This window comes from Panthera pardus, unplaced genomic scaffold (genome assembly GCF_024362965.1).
Source record: "Panthera pardus isolate Hobbes unplaced genomic scaffold, ASM2436296v1 HiC_scaffold_16, whole genome shotgun sequence".
Classification (NCBI taxonomy): domain Eukaryota; kingdom Metazoa; phylum Chordata; class Mammalia; order Carnivora; family Felidae; genus Panthera; species Panthera pardus.
In genome coordinates, this window is record NW_026526721.1 from 157,282,266 (window position 1) to 157,296,985 (window position 14,720).

At 37.3% G+C, this 14,720-nt stretch overlaps 1 protein-coding gene across 1 annotated transcript in view; it reads left to right on the forward strand.

The window, feature by feature from the left end:
• TCAIM (T cell activation inhibitor, mitochondrial) overlaps window positions 1-10,763 on the forward strand; it is a 98,243-nt gene extending 87,480 nt beyond the window's left edge. Inside the window, exon 11 of the mRNA XM_053904140.1 lies at window positions 10,394-10,763. Within this exon, the coding sequence (XP_053760115.1) occupies window positions 10,394-10,406 (13 nt within the window). The 3' untranslated portion in view covers window positions 10,407-10,763. The remainder of the gene's footprint in view (window positions 1-10,393) is intronic.
• The last annotated feature ends 3,957 nt before the right edge of the window (window positions 10,764-14,720 follow it).

Below are 14,720 nucleotides of genomic sequence, written 5' to 3' on the forward strand. Positions count from 1 at the left end.
AAGATAAATACTCAGAAATATATAGCTGTGTGATTTTTAACTCTTCATCCCCAAGTTTCTCTTTTTTCCCCCCACATTTCTCATTAAAAAAAAAAAAAAGATTGGTTACTCTAATTAACAATTGGTAGTTAATTGCACAGGATACATAACAGAAAGATACAGGTATACAGATGTGATATTCTATTATTTCAAATAGTTGTTACATTTCATTCAACTGATAATTTTAGTATGATATATATATGTTTCATTAATATACAATTAAGTTAATTATATTTTAAGCCATAGTTAGAAACTTTAACTTATTACCTGTGTATATATTTATAAATCTGTGTATACTTAAATGCATACAAATAAAAGTAAGTTGATTGCTCCTTTATTATAATTTGTTACATAAATAATGTACCAAAAGAGTAAAATTAACACTTGGGTCTCTGATGGCTAATGTGTCAACTTGACTAGGCCCCTGATACTTAGCTAAATATTATTTCTGGATGCGTTGTGAAGGTGTTTCTGGATGAGATTAACATTTGAATCCCTAGACTGAGTGAAGCAGACTGCTCTCCCCAATGTGGGTGGGCTTCATCCAATCAGTTGAAGGCCTGAATAGAATAAAAGTTCTACCTGATTGTTCTCAAGCTGGGACGTTGGTCTCCTCCTGCCTTTGGCCTCTGACCTGGATGGCGGCTATACCATCAGCCCTCCCAGTACTGTATTTCTCAGCCTTCATAACCGTGTAAGCCAAGTCCTTATAATAACTCTCATAGATATAAACACATGTATTATATATACATCCTATTCATTCTATTTCTCTGAAGAACCCTAATACAGTCTCTCATGTAAAAGGACTAAGGTTCTTGTTTGCTTTATTGACATACAAGTTGACAATGTTACTTTAATTTCAGGTATACAACATAGTGAATCAACAATTCTATACATTACTCAGTACTCACTATGATAAGTAGTCACCATCTGTTACCATACAACGTTATTACAATATTATTGACCATTCAGGTCCTCTGCCCAGTTTTTAATCAAGTTGTTTTTGGTTGTTTGTTTTTTTGTTTTGGTGTTGAATTGTATGAGTTCTTTATATATGTTGGATATTGACCCCTTATCAGATATATCATTTACAAATATCTTTTCCCATTCAATAGGTTGTCTTTTCATTTTGTTGATGGCTTTCTTTGTTGTGCAAAAGCTTTTTATTTTGGTATAGTCCAATAGTTTGTTTTTGTTTTTGTTTGTTTGTTTATTTTTGTTTCCCTGCCCCAAGGAGACATATCCAGAAAACTGTTGCTAAGGCCAATGTCCAAAAATTTACTGCCTATGTTTTCTTTTAGAAGTTTTATGGTTTCAGATCTTACATTCAGGTCTTCGATCCATTTTCAGTTTATTTTTGTCTATAGTGTAAGAAAGTGGTCCAATTTCATTCTTTTACATGTAGCTGTCCAGTTTTCCAAACACCATTTATTGAAGAGACTGTCTTTTCTCCACTGAATATTCTTGCCTCCTTTGACATAGATTAATTGACCATATAATTGTAGGTTTATTTCTGGGCTTTATATTCTACTCCATTGATCTATGTGTCTTGTTTTATGGTGGTACCATACAGTTTTGATCACTATATCTTTGTGGTATACCTTGAAATCTGGGATTATGATACCTTCAGTTTTGTTCTTTCTCAAGATTGCTTTGGCTAATGTTTGGGGTCCTTTGTGTTTCCATATAAATTTTAGGATTATTTGTTCTAGTTCTGTGAAAAGTACTATTGGTATTTTGATAGGAATATCATTAAATCTGCTTGGGTGGTATAAACATTTTAACAATATTCTTCCAATCCATGGTAACAATATCTTTCCATTTGTTTGTGTTGTTTTCAATTTCTTTCATCAATGTCATCATTTTCCGTGTATAGGTCTTTCATCTCCCTGGCTAAATTTATTCCTGGGTATTTTATTCTTTTTGATGTGATTGTAAATGGCATCATTTTCTTAATTTCTCTTTCTGCTATTTCATTCTTAGCATATAGAAACACAATAATTTCTGTACATTAGTTTTGTATTCTGCACCATTACTGAATTCATTTATTAGTTCTTTTTTAAATTTTTTTAATGTTTAATTATTTTTGAGAAAGAGAGAGAGCGGGGTAGAGGCAGAGAGAGAGGGAGACACAGAATCTGAAGCAGGCTTCAGGCTCTGAGCTGTCAACACAGACCCCGACGTGGGGCTCATACTCACAAACTGTGAGATCATGACTTGGGCTGAAGTAGGGTGCTTAACCGACTGAGCCACCCAGGCGCCCCCATTTATTAGTTCTAATAGTTGTTTGGTGGAATTTTTTTAATGTTTAAAGTACTAGCGGTTCCTCTTTGTTACCAAATTATTTGGCTAATTCTCAGTACTTTTAGCATATTCTTAAAATAATATCAATTCCCTTAGATACATCTGACCTTATTTTATTCATGTTTTTAAATGACATCATAGAAGCAAATTCACCTTTAAAATATAGAACTCACAAAAATTAAATTTAATTTAATTGCCCAGAAATTAAAGTTCATATGACTAAAATAATTGCCCTCACCCAAGCATGCTAACTAGCACAAGCAAAGAAGTATGTATTTATACTGGTAGTAAAGGTGCTTTCATTCATGAATCGCCTTGGACAATCCATTGTGAAAGCAAAGCTCTATGATTCTCTATGATTGGCTGGGAGGCTTGATGTCATAAAGGCCAAGTGCTGGTGCCAGAGAATAAAAGGAGGGGGCTGTGGAGTTGAGAGAGTACTGCAGGTCTTCTGCCACTCCTCCTCTTTGTGCTTCCCTTTGCAGCCATCCTTCTCCCAAACCCACTGACCATGGCCTTAGAACTGTCACAGCATTCCAGTCACGGACCCAAACACTTCCCACAGCTAACCCACATTCCCCACCCAGCATCAATTTCCAAAACAGTGCTCAGACCACAAAAACTATTTTGACTTAGAAGATAAGGGCTGTCAGATGTCACTGGAAAAGATCATCACTTCATACCTTATAAAAGAAATAGAACCCATAAATTCACAGGAAATGGCCCTTGGCAAATGCGTGTTGGTTATTTAGAGCAAGAATGGATGACTTGGAGAAATGCAGTGTGTTTCTTACTGAAGTTCTAATCAAACCTAAAAATTAAATTGGGGCAGCTTATGAGATCTCTCATATTCCTGGAAAAGTTTTTAAAGTCTCTGAGAAAAGCTTGTACCCCTATGGAGCATAGGCTAGTTCACTGAAGCTCATGGACCATGGGGTTTCTTGGAACCAATGTGTGCGAAGAGAATTCCCCACCATTGACCACTGATGGAGAACTCACCTAGGCTTTCTCTCCTCTCCTTTAGATGATAAGTCAGTTGGGGTCAAGGAATAAGCTTTTACCTACATTTATATGGGCAAATGAAGTCACTGCACAAATTACCTACCTTACATAGAAGATAAATCCTCCCACACCATCTCCTGCTTCTCTGCTGAGCATGAGATGTAGCCCTCTATCTGGATGTGGGCTGAGAATGTGGCTCCTTCCTATCTCAGAGGCTCACCTTTTGTCCCTACACAGACACTGAGTCCATTGGGGACCCCTGCTGCTGCCTCCCTCAGAGAAAGTAGCCTAAGAAGCCCTGGTTGGTCTCCACCAGGCACTGGGCAGATGCTCATTGCTATCAAGAGCCCTCCTTCACTAGCAGAACCAGGCATTCTGCTCTCTCCATTCTCAGGCTCCCCCACTGTGCTGGCCACTGGCATCATTTCCCTCCCCCCAGGGCACTCTCCTAGAACAGGGGCTTTCCTACTTTTATGATTTGTCCACAAAAGTAACATCCTTCAGCCTCCAGAAAATGGTCTTCCAGGCTGTTTGCATTACTCACAGGACCTACACAGGGTCCTCAGAGGCTTTCAGTCTGACTCAAATCATGACCTGGTTTGTCTTTTAAAATGTCTCAGAATCTAATGTTGAAGTCTTTCTCGAATATTTACTATTTTCCATATATGTATGTGTAATCATTGTAAATAAATTCTTTTGTTTTAATTTTATTTTTTATTTTTTAACATTTACATCCAAATTAGTTAGCATATACTGCAATGATTTCAGGAGTAGATTCCTTAGTGCCCGTTACCCATTTAGCCCATCCCCCCTCCCACAGCCCCTCCAGCAACCCTCAGTTTGTTTTCAATATTTATGAGTCTCTTCTGTTTTGTCCCCCTCCCTATTTTTATATTATTTTTGTTTCCCTTCCCTTATGTTCATCGGTTTTGTCTCTTAAAGTCCTCATATGAGTGAAGTCATATGATTTTTGTCTTTCTCTGACTGACTAATTTCACTTAGCATAATACCCTCCAGTTCCATCCACGTAGTTGCAAATGGCAAGATTTCATTCTTTTTGATTGCTGAGTAATACTCCATTGTATATATATATACCACATCTTCTTTATTCATTCATCCATAGATGGACATTTGGGCTCTTTCCATACTTTGGCTATTGTTGGTAGTGCGGCTATAAACATGGGAGTGCATGTGTCCCTTCGAAACAGCACACTTGTATCCCTTGGATAAATGCCTAGTAGTGCAATTACTGGGTCATAAGGTAGTTCTATTTTTAGTTTTTTGAGGAACCTCCATACTGTTTTCCAGAGTGGCTGCACCAGCTTGCGTTGCCACCAACAATGCAAAAGAGATCCTCTTTCTCCATATCCTTGCCAACATCTGTTGTTGCCTGAATTGTTAATGTTAGTCATTCTGACAGGTGTAAGGTGGTATCTCATTGTGGTTTTGATTTATGTTTCCCTGATGAGTGATGTTGAGCATTTTTTCATGTATCAGTTGGCCATTTGGGTGTCTTCTCTGGAGAAGTGTCTATTCATGTCTTTTGCCCATTTCTTCACTGGATTATTTGTTTTTGGGGTGTTGAGTTTGATAAGTCCTGTATAGATTTTGGATACTAACCCTTTATCTGATATGACATTTGCAAATATCTTCTCCCATTCTTTCAGTTGCCTTTTAGTTTTGTTGATTGTTTCCTTCACTGTGCAGAAACTTTTTATTTTGATGAGGTCCCAGTAGTTCATTTTTGCTTTTGTTTCCCTTGACTCCAGAGACGTGTTGAGTAAGAAGTTGCTGCGGCCAAGATCAAAGAGTTTTTTGCCTGCTTTCTCCTCGAGGATTTTGATGGATTGCTGTCTTACATTGAGACTTGCATGCATTTTGAGTTTATTTTTGTGTATGGTGTAAGAAAGTGGTCCAGGTTCATTCTTCTGCATGTCGCTGTCCAGTTTTCCCAGCACCACTTGCTGAAGAGACTGTCTTTATTCCATTGGATATTCTTTCCTGCTTTGTCAAAGATTAGTTGGCCATATATTTGTGGGTCCATTTCCTGGTTCTCTATTCTGTTCCATTGATCTGAATGTCTGCTCTTGTGCCACTACCATACTGTCTTGATGATTACAGATTTGTAGTATAGCTTGAAGTCCGGCATTGTGATGCCTCCTGCTTTGGTTTTCTTTTTCAATATTGCTTTGGCTCTTCGGGGTCTTTTCTGGTTCCATACAAATTTTAGGATTATTTGTTCTAGCTCTGTGAAGAATGCTGGTGTTACTTTGATAGGGATTGCATTGAATATGTAGATTGCTTTGGGTAGTATCGACATTTTAACAATATTTGTTCTTCCTATCCAGAAGCATGGAATCTTTTTCCATTTTTTGTGTCTTCTTCAGTTTCTTTCATAAGGTTTCTATAGTTTTCAGTGTATAGATTTTTCACCTCTTTGGTTAGATTTATTCCTAGGTATTTTATGTTTTTTTGTGCAATTGTAAATGGGACCAATTCCTTGATTTCTCTTTCTGTTGCTTCATTGTTGGTGTATAGGAATGCAACCGATTTCTGTGCGTTGATTTTATATCCTGCGACTTTGCTGAATTCATGAATCAGTTCTAGCAGTTTTTTGGTGACATCTTTTGGGTTTTCCATATAGAGTATCATGTCGTCTATGAAGAATGAAAGTTTGACCTCCTCCTGGCCGATTTGGATGCCTTTTATTTCTCTGTGTTGTCTGATTGCAGAGGCTAAGACTTCCAATACTATGTTGAATAACAGTGGTGAGAGTGGACATACCTGTCTCCTTCCTGATCTTAGGGGGAAAGCTCTCAGTTTTTCCCCATTGAGGATGATATTAGCATTGGGTCGTTTATATATGGCTTTTATGATCTTGAGGTATGATCCTTCTATCCCTACTTTCTTGAGGGTTTTTATAAAGAAAGAATGCTGTATTTTGTCAAATGCTTTCTCTGCATCTATTGAGAGGATCATATGGTTCTTGTCCTTTCTTTTATTGGTGTGATGAATCACGTTGTTTTGCAGATATTGAACCAGCCCTGCATCCCAGGTATAAATCCCACTTGGTCGTGGTGAATACTTTTTTTAATGTATTGTTGGATCCGGTTGGCTAATATCTTGTTGAGGGTTTTTGCATCCATGTTCATCAGGGAAATTGGTCTATCATTCTCCTTTTTAGTGGGGTCTCTGTCTGGTTTTGGAATCAAGGTAATGCTGGCTTCATAGAAAGAGTTTGGAAGTTTTCCTTCTATTTGTATTTTTTGGAAAACCTTCAAGAGAATAGGTGTTAACTCTTCCTTAAATGTTTGGTAGAATTCCCCAGGAAAGCCATCTTGCCTTGGACTCTTGTTTTTTTGGCAGATTTTTGATTACTAATTCAATTTCCTTACTGGTTACGGGTCTGTTCAAATTTTCTATTTCTTCCTGTTTCAGTTTTGGTAGTGTATATGTTTCTAGGAATTTGTCCATTTCTTCCAGATTGCCCATTTTATTGGCATATAATGGCTCATAATATTCTCTTATTATTGTTTTTATTTCTGTTGTGTTGGTTGTGATCTCTCCTCTTTCATTCTTGATTTTATTTATTTGGGTTCTTTCCTCTTTCTTCTTGATCAAACTGGCTAGTGGCTTATCAATTTTGTTAATTCTTTCAAAGAACCAACTTCTGGTTTCATTGATCTGTTCTACTGTTTTTTGTTGTTGTTGTTGTTTCAATAGCATTAATTTCTGCTCTAATCTTTATTATTTCCTGTCTTCCGCTGGTTTTGGGTTTTATTTGCTGTTCTTTTTCCAGCCCCTTAAGGCATAAGGTTAGGTTGTGTATCTGAGACCTTTCTTCCTTCTTTAGGAAGGCCTGGAATGCTATATATTTCCCTTTTATGACCACCTCTGCTGCATCCCAGAGGTTTTGGGCTGTGCTGTTATCATTTTCATTGGCTTCCATATACTTTTTAATTTCCTCTTTAACTGCTTGGTTAGCCCATTCATTCTTTAGTAGGGTGTTCTTCAGTCTCCAAATATTTGTTACCTTTCCAAATTTTTTCTTGTAGTTGATTTCAAGTTTCATAGCGTTGTGGTCTGAAAATATGCATGGTATGATCTTGATCTTTTTATACTTACTTGGGGCTGATTTGTGTCCCAGTATATGGTCTATTCTTGAGAACGTTCCATGTACACTTGAGAAGAATGTATATTCTGGTGCTTTAGGATGAAATGATCTGAATATATCTGTTAAGTCCATCTGGTCCAGTGTGTCATTCAAAGCCATTGCTTCCTTGTTGAGTTTTTGATTAAATGATCTGTCCATTGCTGTGAGTGTGGTGTTGAAGTCTCCTACTATTATGGTATTACTATCAATGAGTTTCTTTATGTTTGTGATTAATTGATTTGTATATTTGGGTGTTTCCACATTTGGCACATAAATGTTTACAATTGTTAGGTCTTCTTGGTCTATAGACCCCTTGATTATGATATAATGCCCTTCTGCATCCCTTGATACAGTATTTATTTTAAACTCTAGATTGTCTGATATAAGTATGGCTACTCCAGCTTTCTTTTGTTGACCATTAGCATGATAGATGGTTCTCCATCCCCTTATTTTCAATCTGAAGAATCTTTAGGTCTAAAGTGGGTCTCTTGTAAACAGCATATAGGTGGATCTTGTTTTCTTATCCATTCTGTTACCCTATGTCTTTGATTGGAGCATTGAGTCCATTAACGTTTAGAGTGAGTACTGAAAGATATGAATTTATTGCCATTATGATGCTTGTCTTGTAGAGTTGGAGTTTCTGGTGCTGTTCTCTGGTCCTTTCTAATCTTTTGGTGCTTTTGGTATTTATTTACATATATATATATTTTATTTACATATATACATATATATGTATATATACGTATATGTGCGTACATATATACATATGTATACATACATGTGTACATACATACATGTATACATACATGTGTGCATACATATGTATACATATATACACATATATACATATATGTGTGTATATATGTATATGTGTGTATGTGTATATACATACATATATACATATATACATACATATATATGTATATATGTGTATATATATACATGTATATTTTTTATTTACATTTTTTTTTTCATCTTTTCTTCCCTCAGAAAGTACCCCTTAAAATTTCTTGCAGGGCTGGTATAGTGGTTTGTAACTCCTTTAATTTTTGTTTGGGAAACTTTTTATCTCTCCTTCTATTTTGAATGACAGCCTTGCTGGATAAAGAATTCTTGGCTGCATATTTTTCTGATTCAGCACACTGAATATATCCCACCACTCCCTTCTGGCCTGCCAAGTTTTTGTGGATAGGTCTGCTGCAAACCTGATATGTCTTCCCTTGTAGGTTAGGGACTTTTTTTCCCTTGTTGCTTTCATGATTCTCTCCTTGCCTGAGTATTTTGTGAATTTGACTATGATATGTCTTGTTGATGGTTGGTTTTTGTTGAATCTAGTGGGGGTCCTCTGTGCTTCCTGGATTTTGATGTCTTTCCCCAGGTTAGGAAAGTTTTCCACTATGATTTGCTCACATAACTATTCTACCCCTATTTCTCCCTCTTCCTCTTCTGGGACCCCTGTGATTCTGATGTTCCTTTTTAATGAGTCACTGATTTCTCTAATTCTTAAATCGTGCTCTTTGCCTTAGTCTCCCCCTTTTTTTCTGCTTCGTTATTCTCTATAAGTTTGTCCTCTATATTGCTGATTCTCTGTTCTGCATTGTCCATTCTTGCCACCGCTGCATCCATCTGTGATTGCAGCTCAGTTATAGCATTTTTAATTTCATTCTGGCTATTTTTTACTTCTTTTATCTCTGCAGAAAGGGATTCTAATCTATTTTCGACTCCAGCTAGTATTCTTATCATCGTGATTCTAAATTCTGGTTCAGACATCTTGCTTGTATCTGTGTTGGTTAAATCCCTGGCTGTCGTTTCTTCATGCTCTTTCTTTTGGGGTGAATTCCTTAGTTTTGTCATTTTGAAGGGAGAAAGGAATTAATGAGGTAGAAAAATTGAACTAAAAAAATTAAAATTAAAAAAATATTGAATTAAAAATTAAACACACACACACACAAATCTAGTAGATGATGCTAGATCCTAGGTGTGTTTTGGTCTGGGTGTTGAAAGTGGTTTGACAGATTAGAGAAAAAAATGGGGGGAAGAAATAGTTTGAGAATTTGAAAAAATGAATACACTGAAGTAGACTAAAATGAGATGATGGGGGTAAAATAGAATTTGAAAAATATACACAAAAGTAAAGAATGTAGTAGAAAAAATTAAAGAAAAATATTTTTAATAAAAATTAAAAATAAATATGAATTTTTTCATTTTCTGTATTTAAGAAAAAAGGAAAGAAATGAACAAGAGAAAAAGAGATAAAAAAGAAAAAAAAATCATTTGAAAATTTGAAACGTGAATACACTCTAGTAGACTAAAATAAAATGATGGAAGTAAAATAGAATTTGAAAAAACTTACCAAACAACAAAAAATATAGTAATAAAAATTAAATAAACATTTTTAATAGAAATTGAAAGTAAAAATAAAGTTTTTCTCTTTCTGTATTCAAGAAAAGGAAAAGAAATGAAAAAGAGGAAAAAAGAAAAAGAAAGAAAAAAAGGAAATTGAGAATTTGAAAAGGTGAGTACACTGAAGTAAGCTAAAATAAAATGATGGAAGTAAAGTAGAATTTGAAAAAATTTATACAAAAGTAAAAAGTACAGTAATAAAAATTAAAGAAAGATATTTTTAATAAAAATTGAAAATAAAAATGAATGTTTTCTCTTTCTATATACAAGAAAAAGAAAAGAATTGTAAAAGAGAAAAAGGAAAAAGAAAAAAGAAAGAAAATTGAATAGATGAATCTGCTAACAGATTGAAGTAGGACTGAAATTGCTTCGTTTTCCCCTAGAAGTCAGTCTATCTAGCTCTTTATCGTCCATAAATTAAGTCGGCGGTGAGACTTGTGTTCTTGAAGAGTGAAGTTGGTCCAGTTGGGTAACAGCTCTGCTCTTCACTAGGTGGCGCTGCTAGCCTACTGGGATGGATTGTTGTGGGACTCGTAGGTGCGTATGCGCATGCGTGGCAGCAACGAAAATGGCGCCACCCAGCTCCCCAGTCTGTTCTCCTGGATCAGCAATTGCGCATCCGTCCTCTGTCTTCAGCTCTCATCCACTTCCCGCTTCTTCACTCTCCGTGACCAGGCCCCAGGCAGCACCTCTCCCCCAAGTTTTGTCTCAGATGCGGCTGTTTTCCCCGGCCCCCTACTTCCAAAGTACTTTGGCTTTGACCCGTTCCACCCCTCTGTGGGAGGGTCTCACTGAGGAATGGCTGAATGAGCAATGGCCGAATGTCAGCTGCACCCAGGAACTCCTGGACGCTGTTGTTGCCGATGCCCCGAGACTGCAGCCAGGTGCCAGCCCATCCCAGATGTTTGCGAGACAGTGTAGCAGCAGTGTCTCAGGGATTATGGAAAATCACAACCCACATCTGGCACCAGCTTCACCCTTAACAACCTTGACCCAGCACCAGCTAACATGGCCGCCTTCCGGGGTCTGCTGGGACCAGGTGGCTTCAACAGTCTCTACCAAATGTCCTTCCAGCAGTGGAACCACTTTCCCCCTTGTGGCCCTAGAACCTCCCGGACCCCACTCTGTTCCTGGGGATTCGCCCTTCCCACCAAAGCACCGCCAAGTATCGAGCTGCGGAGTTGCAGCCTTTGCGCTCCCCTTGTTTACAGTCTTAATGGAATTCAAACCCTCTCCTTTCTCCTTTCTCCCTTTTTAGTTTCGTCTCTGTGGCTATTTCCAATTTTCCACTTTCTCTCCAGCTGCTTTTGGGGAGGGGTGATTCTCCCCTCCTCCCCAGTCTCCGGCCTCCCTCTGCCCGCAAAAGCAGTTCCCTACCTTTTGGAACTTCTTGCTCCCAAAGTTCGGCTCTCCACACTGCGTACCTGCTGAATTCTGTGGTTCAGGTTGTGCAGATTGTTATGTTAATCTTCCAATCAGTTTTCTAGGTGTGTAGGATGGTTCAGTGTTGGTCTGGTTGTATTTTATGGACATGAGACACAAATAAATTCATTTTAAAACAATACCAGTGTTTCATTCTTTTTGCTAATGTGCTTTTTCAATTTTAAAAATGAAAAAAAATATATATCATTAGAAGTAAGAAGTTAATGGACAGATTAAACAAAATCAGACACAGATGGAAGCAGGGCTAAATTTGAACAAGACCTAAGTGCCATATTTCTTGAGTAGTAGAGAGGATGAGAAAGAAAATTTGAATGACAACATACAGAGCAGAGAGAGAGAAACCTCTAGAACAGAACAGGAAGAGGTGGGGAGGCTACATCAAAGATAGAAAGCTGAGACTTCCTCCAAGTTGATGAAAGACAGAAATTCTCAGGGACCCCACTAAATCCCAAGATAAGTTACATAGTAGCAAAACCATGGAACACTAAAGATAACCTTGAAAGTGGCTAAAGAAAATAAATAACTGATGCCATCAATAATGATGGAGTTTAGTGGAATATCTTTAACATATGGGGAAAAACCAGCCACCAGCTGGGATTTGTATGCTCAGCTAATCAAGAATTAGGGAAATATAAAGATTTTCAAGGTGAATTACCACAATCAGACCTAAAGAAATGTCTCAAATGGTGTTTTTTAACTTCAGCACTCCTGACATATTGGGCCAGAGGATTCCTTGGGGGTGTAGAGGGTGAGGGGAGGGGGGGCAGTGTGTTGTGCATGGTAGAATACTTAGCAGTACCCTGCCCTCCATCCACTAGATGTCACCCTCTTCCCAGTTGTCTGCAGACATTGAGAAATGTCCCCTTGAGGAGAAACACTGGTCTAAAGCATATTATTCAGGGGGAAAAAATGATGCCAGAGGAAACTATAACAAAGACATCAATGTCCATTCTCCACTTTTCCCTAATAATAGAAACCCTGGCTTTTAGCTAGGCAGACTGGGAAGCTGGTGCTTCAAGTAAAGTTTTCAGCCAGGTTGCAGTCTGCTTTAATTTGGGGGTTAGAGCACAGTTTGACCACAGTTTGGAGGTGGCATTAGGAAAATGGTAAGAAGAATCCAGAATGGTGGATTTCTTGGCTTTTTTCCAGCTGCTTTTAGCAAAGTCTTGTAAGAAAGATGGTCTCTGGCTGGAGTTATCCAGTATGCAAGAAGAGTTGTTAAGGACCCTGTATTATTAATGAAGGTAACTCCAACTGTGGCCTGCCATAACATGGACAGTTGAATAATTGGGTTCCTTGCAAGTTTGAAAAAAATAACCACTCTGTACACTCAACCAAGACAGTTTTGAGCTGTGGCTATGAAGAGGCAGGCAGCCTTTGCAGAAGATAACATTGGTGCTGTGAGGAAAGATGAGATTAAGTGTGCTGCTTTTTATAACAAATCTATCATATTGGCAAGTGTGAAGAAATCAGGCAAAATCAAGCATTAACAAGAAGAACTGTTATGATTTGACGTTATTTCATAGTGTTGGACATAGATATTCCCGGTGAGCTAGGACAAAAACTGGAAAGAGCCCGGTGGCTGAATATCAGTTGTGTTATGCAGAATACCATAAAACAAATTAAAGCACAGTGACATGCATAAAATGACAAACATAATTTTGAGCAAAAGATGCAAGACAAAATACTGTTTGACTCCATTTACAGAAGGTTAAAAAATGGACAGAAATTAATTGCATTTAAAGATGTCTACCTCAGTAGTAAACAGTGTATAAAACAATAATAAAAATGTGTAGTTTGTGGGATAAAAACCAAACAAAATTAAAACAGACAATAACATGGAAAGTGTCTATATATACTGACCTTGAAGGAAGTCTATAACATATTGTCAATATTAAATGAAAAAAGGAAGTAGGAGAGATTTAAGCAGTTCTGTCTTAGCATCTAATAATTTTTGCTCTATAAAAATTTTGTGTAATAGTTGCTCATTTACAGTTTTTAATTGGATAATTTCTTTTCAAAAAAGAAAAAAATTAAAGATGGAAAGTGAGCAGAGACAGTGTTTCAAAAAAATTGAGGCAGTAATAACAATATCATATATGAATAGAGGTACAATGTAAGTATGTATATGGTATAAAATGCATGATATTTTCAGATAACAGAAATAGCATATAACTTCTACCATAGTATAGAGAAAAAAATGAATTTAAAGGCTTCAATAAATCCAAAACAAAAGTAGAAGAAGATCTATAAAGCAGGACAAATTAAAACTCAAAAGCACAATAAGGTTGTAGAAATTGATGAGGTTATGGAGTGGTGGTGAGGGGGGTCTGGATCCAACATCTAAGAAAGAATTCTTGAGACATCTTTCGTGCAAAAAATGTGATTTTATTAAAGCATGGGGACAGGATCCATGGGCAGAAAGAGCTGCCCTGGGGTTGTGAAGAGTGGCTGATTACATACTTGGGAGTTGAGGAAGGTAAGGCAAGAGGAAGTTTCCAATGAGATTTTAATATGCTAACGAAGATTCGAAGGATCCTGGAGGCCTAGCTTATTGTGAAGCCAAGGTTGTTTTTCTCTCTAGCAAAGCATTAACATTAAGACAGTTGGGAGTTCCTGGAGGAATGTCATACTCTGCCAGACTCAAGTATTTGTCAATGGGCTGCAGGTTAAAAGGAAATTTAATTTTATCTACCATTTCCTTCTGCCTTTGTTTCCCACATCATTCACCCCTGAACAATTTTGACCCTTAAATCTTTAAGGTTGCTGAGAGTGGAAGGTCTTACCTTCTGTAACCTCTTCCTGCTGAATAAGGGCATAGAGATGTCCCTACTTATGGGTCAACATTGGTCAGTTGGGGTATATATACATGTAGGAGTTACCAAAGGCAGAAACAGTCAATCCAACATATATGAACCTTCTTGAGTAGAAAGGATCATCTGTCAGCTACAAGTTATGGCAGTGAAGAAAGGCCAGGCAGAAAGACACTGGAAAAGACAACAAAATAAGTTTAATATTATCATGAGAAAAAGAAGCCTGAATAAAAGACCTTTGATAGTTGACCAAAATTTTCCTCAAGTCCTTCATTGTCATTGGAAGAGGAATTTGAGGTGTTCCACAGGTTCATAGGAATAAGAAGGCATGTCATCGGGCATACTAGATTCCTGGGAAGAAGGAAATGTTTAATTCTTGATATATGAGTCCATGAGGAATGTCCTTCTAATTTACTGCAATGGGAGTACATAATATGACCCGGTAGGGACCCTGACATTTTGCAGTTAAATACCCCACTGTATTAGACTTCCAAACCTTTAAATAAACCTGGTCTCCTGAGTTTACATGGGGTTGCTAGTAACTGTCAGATCAGATTTAGGGA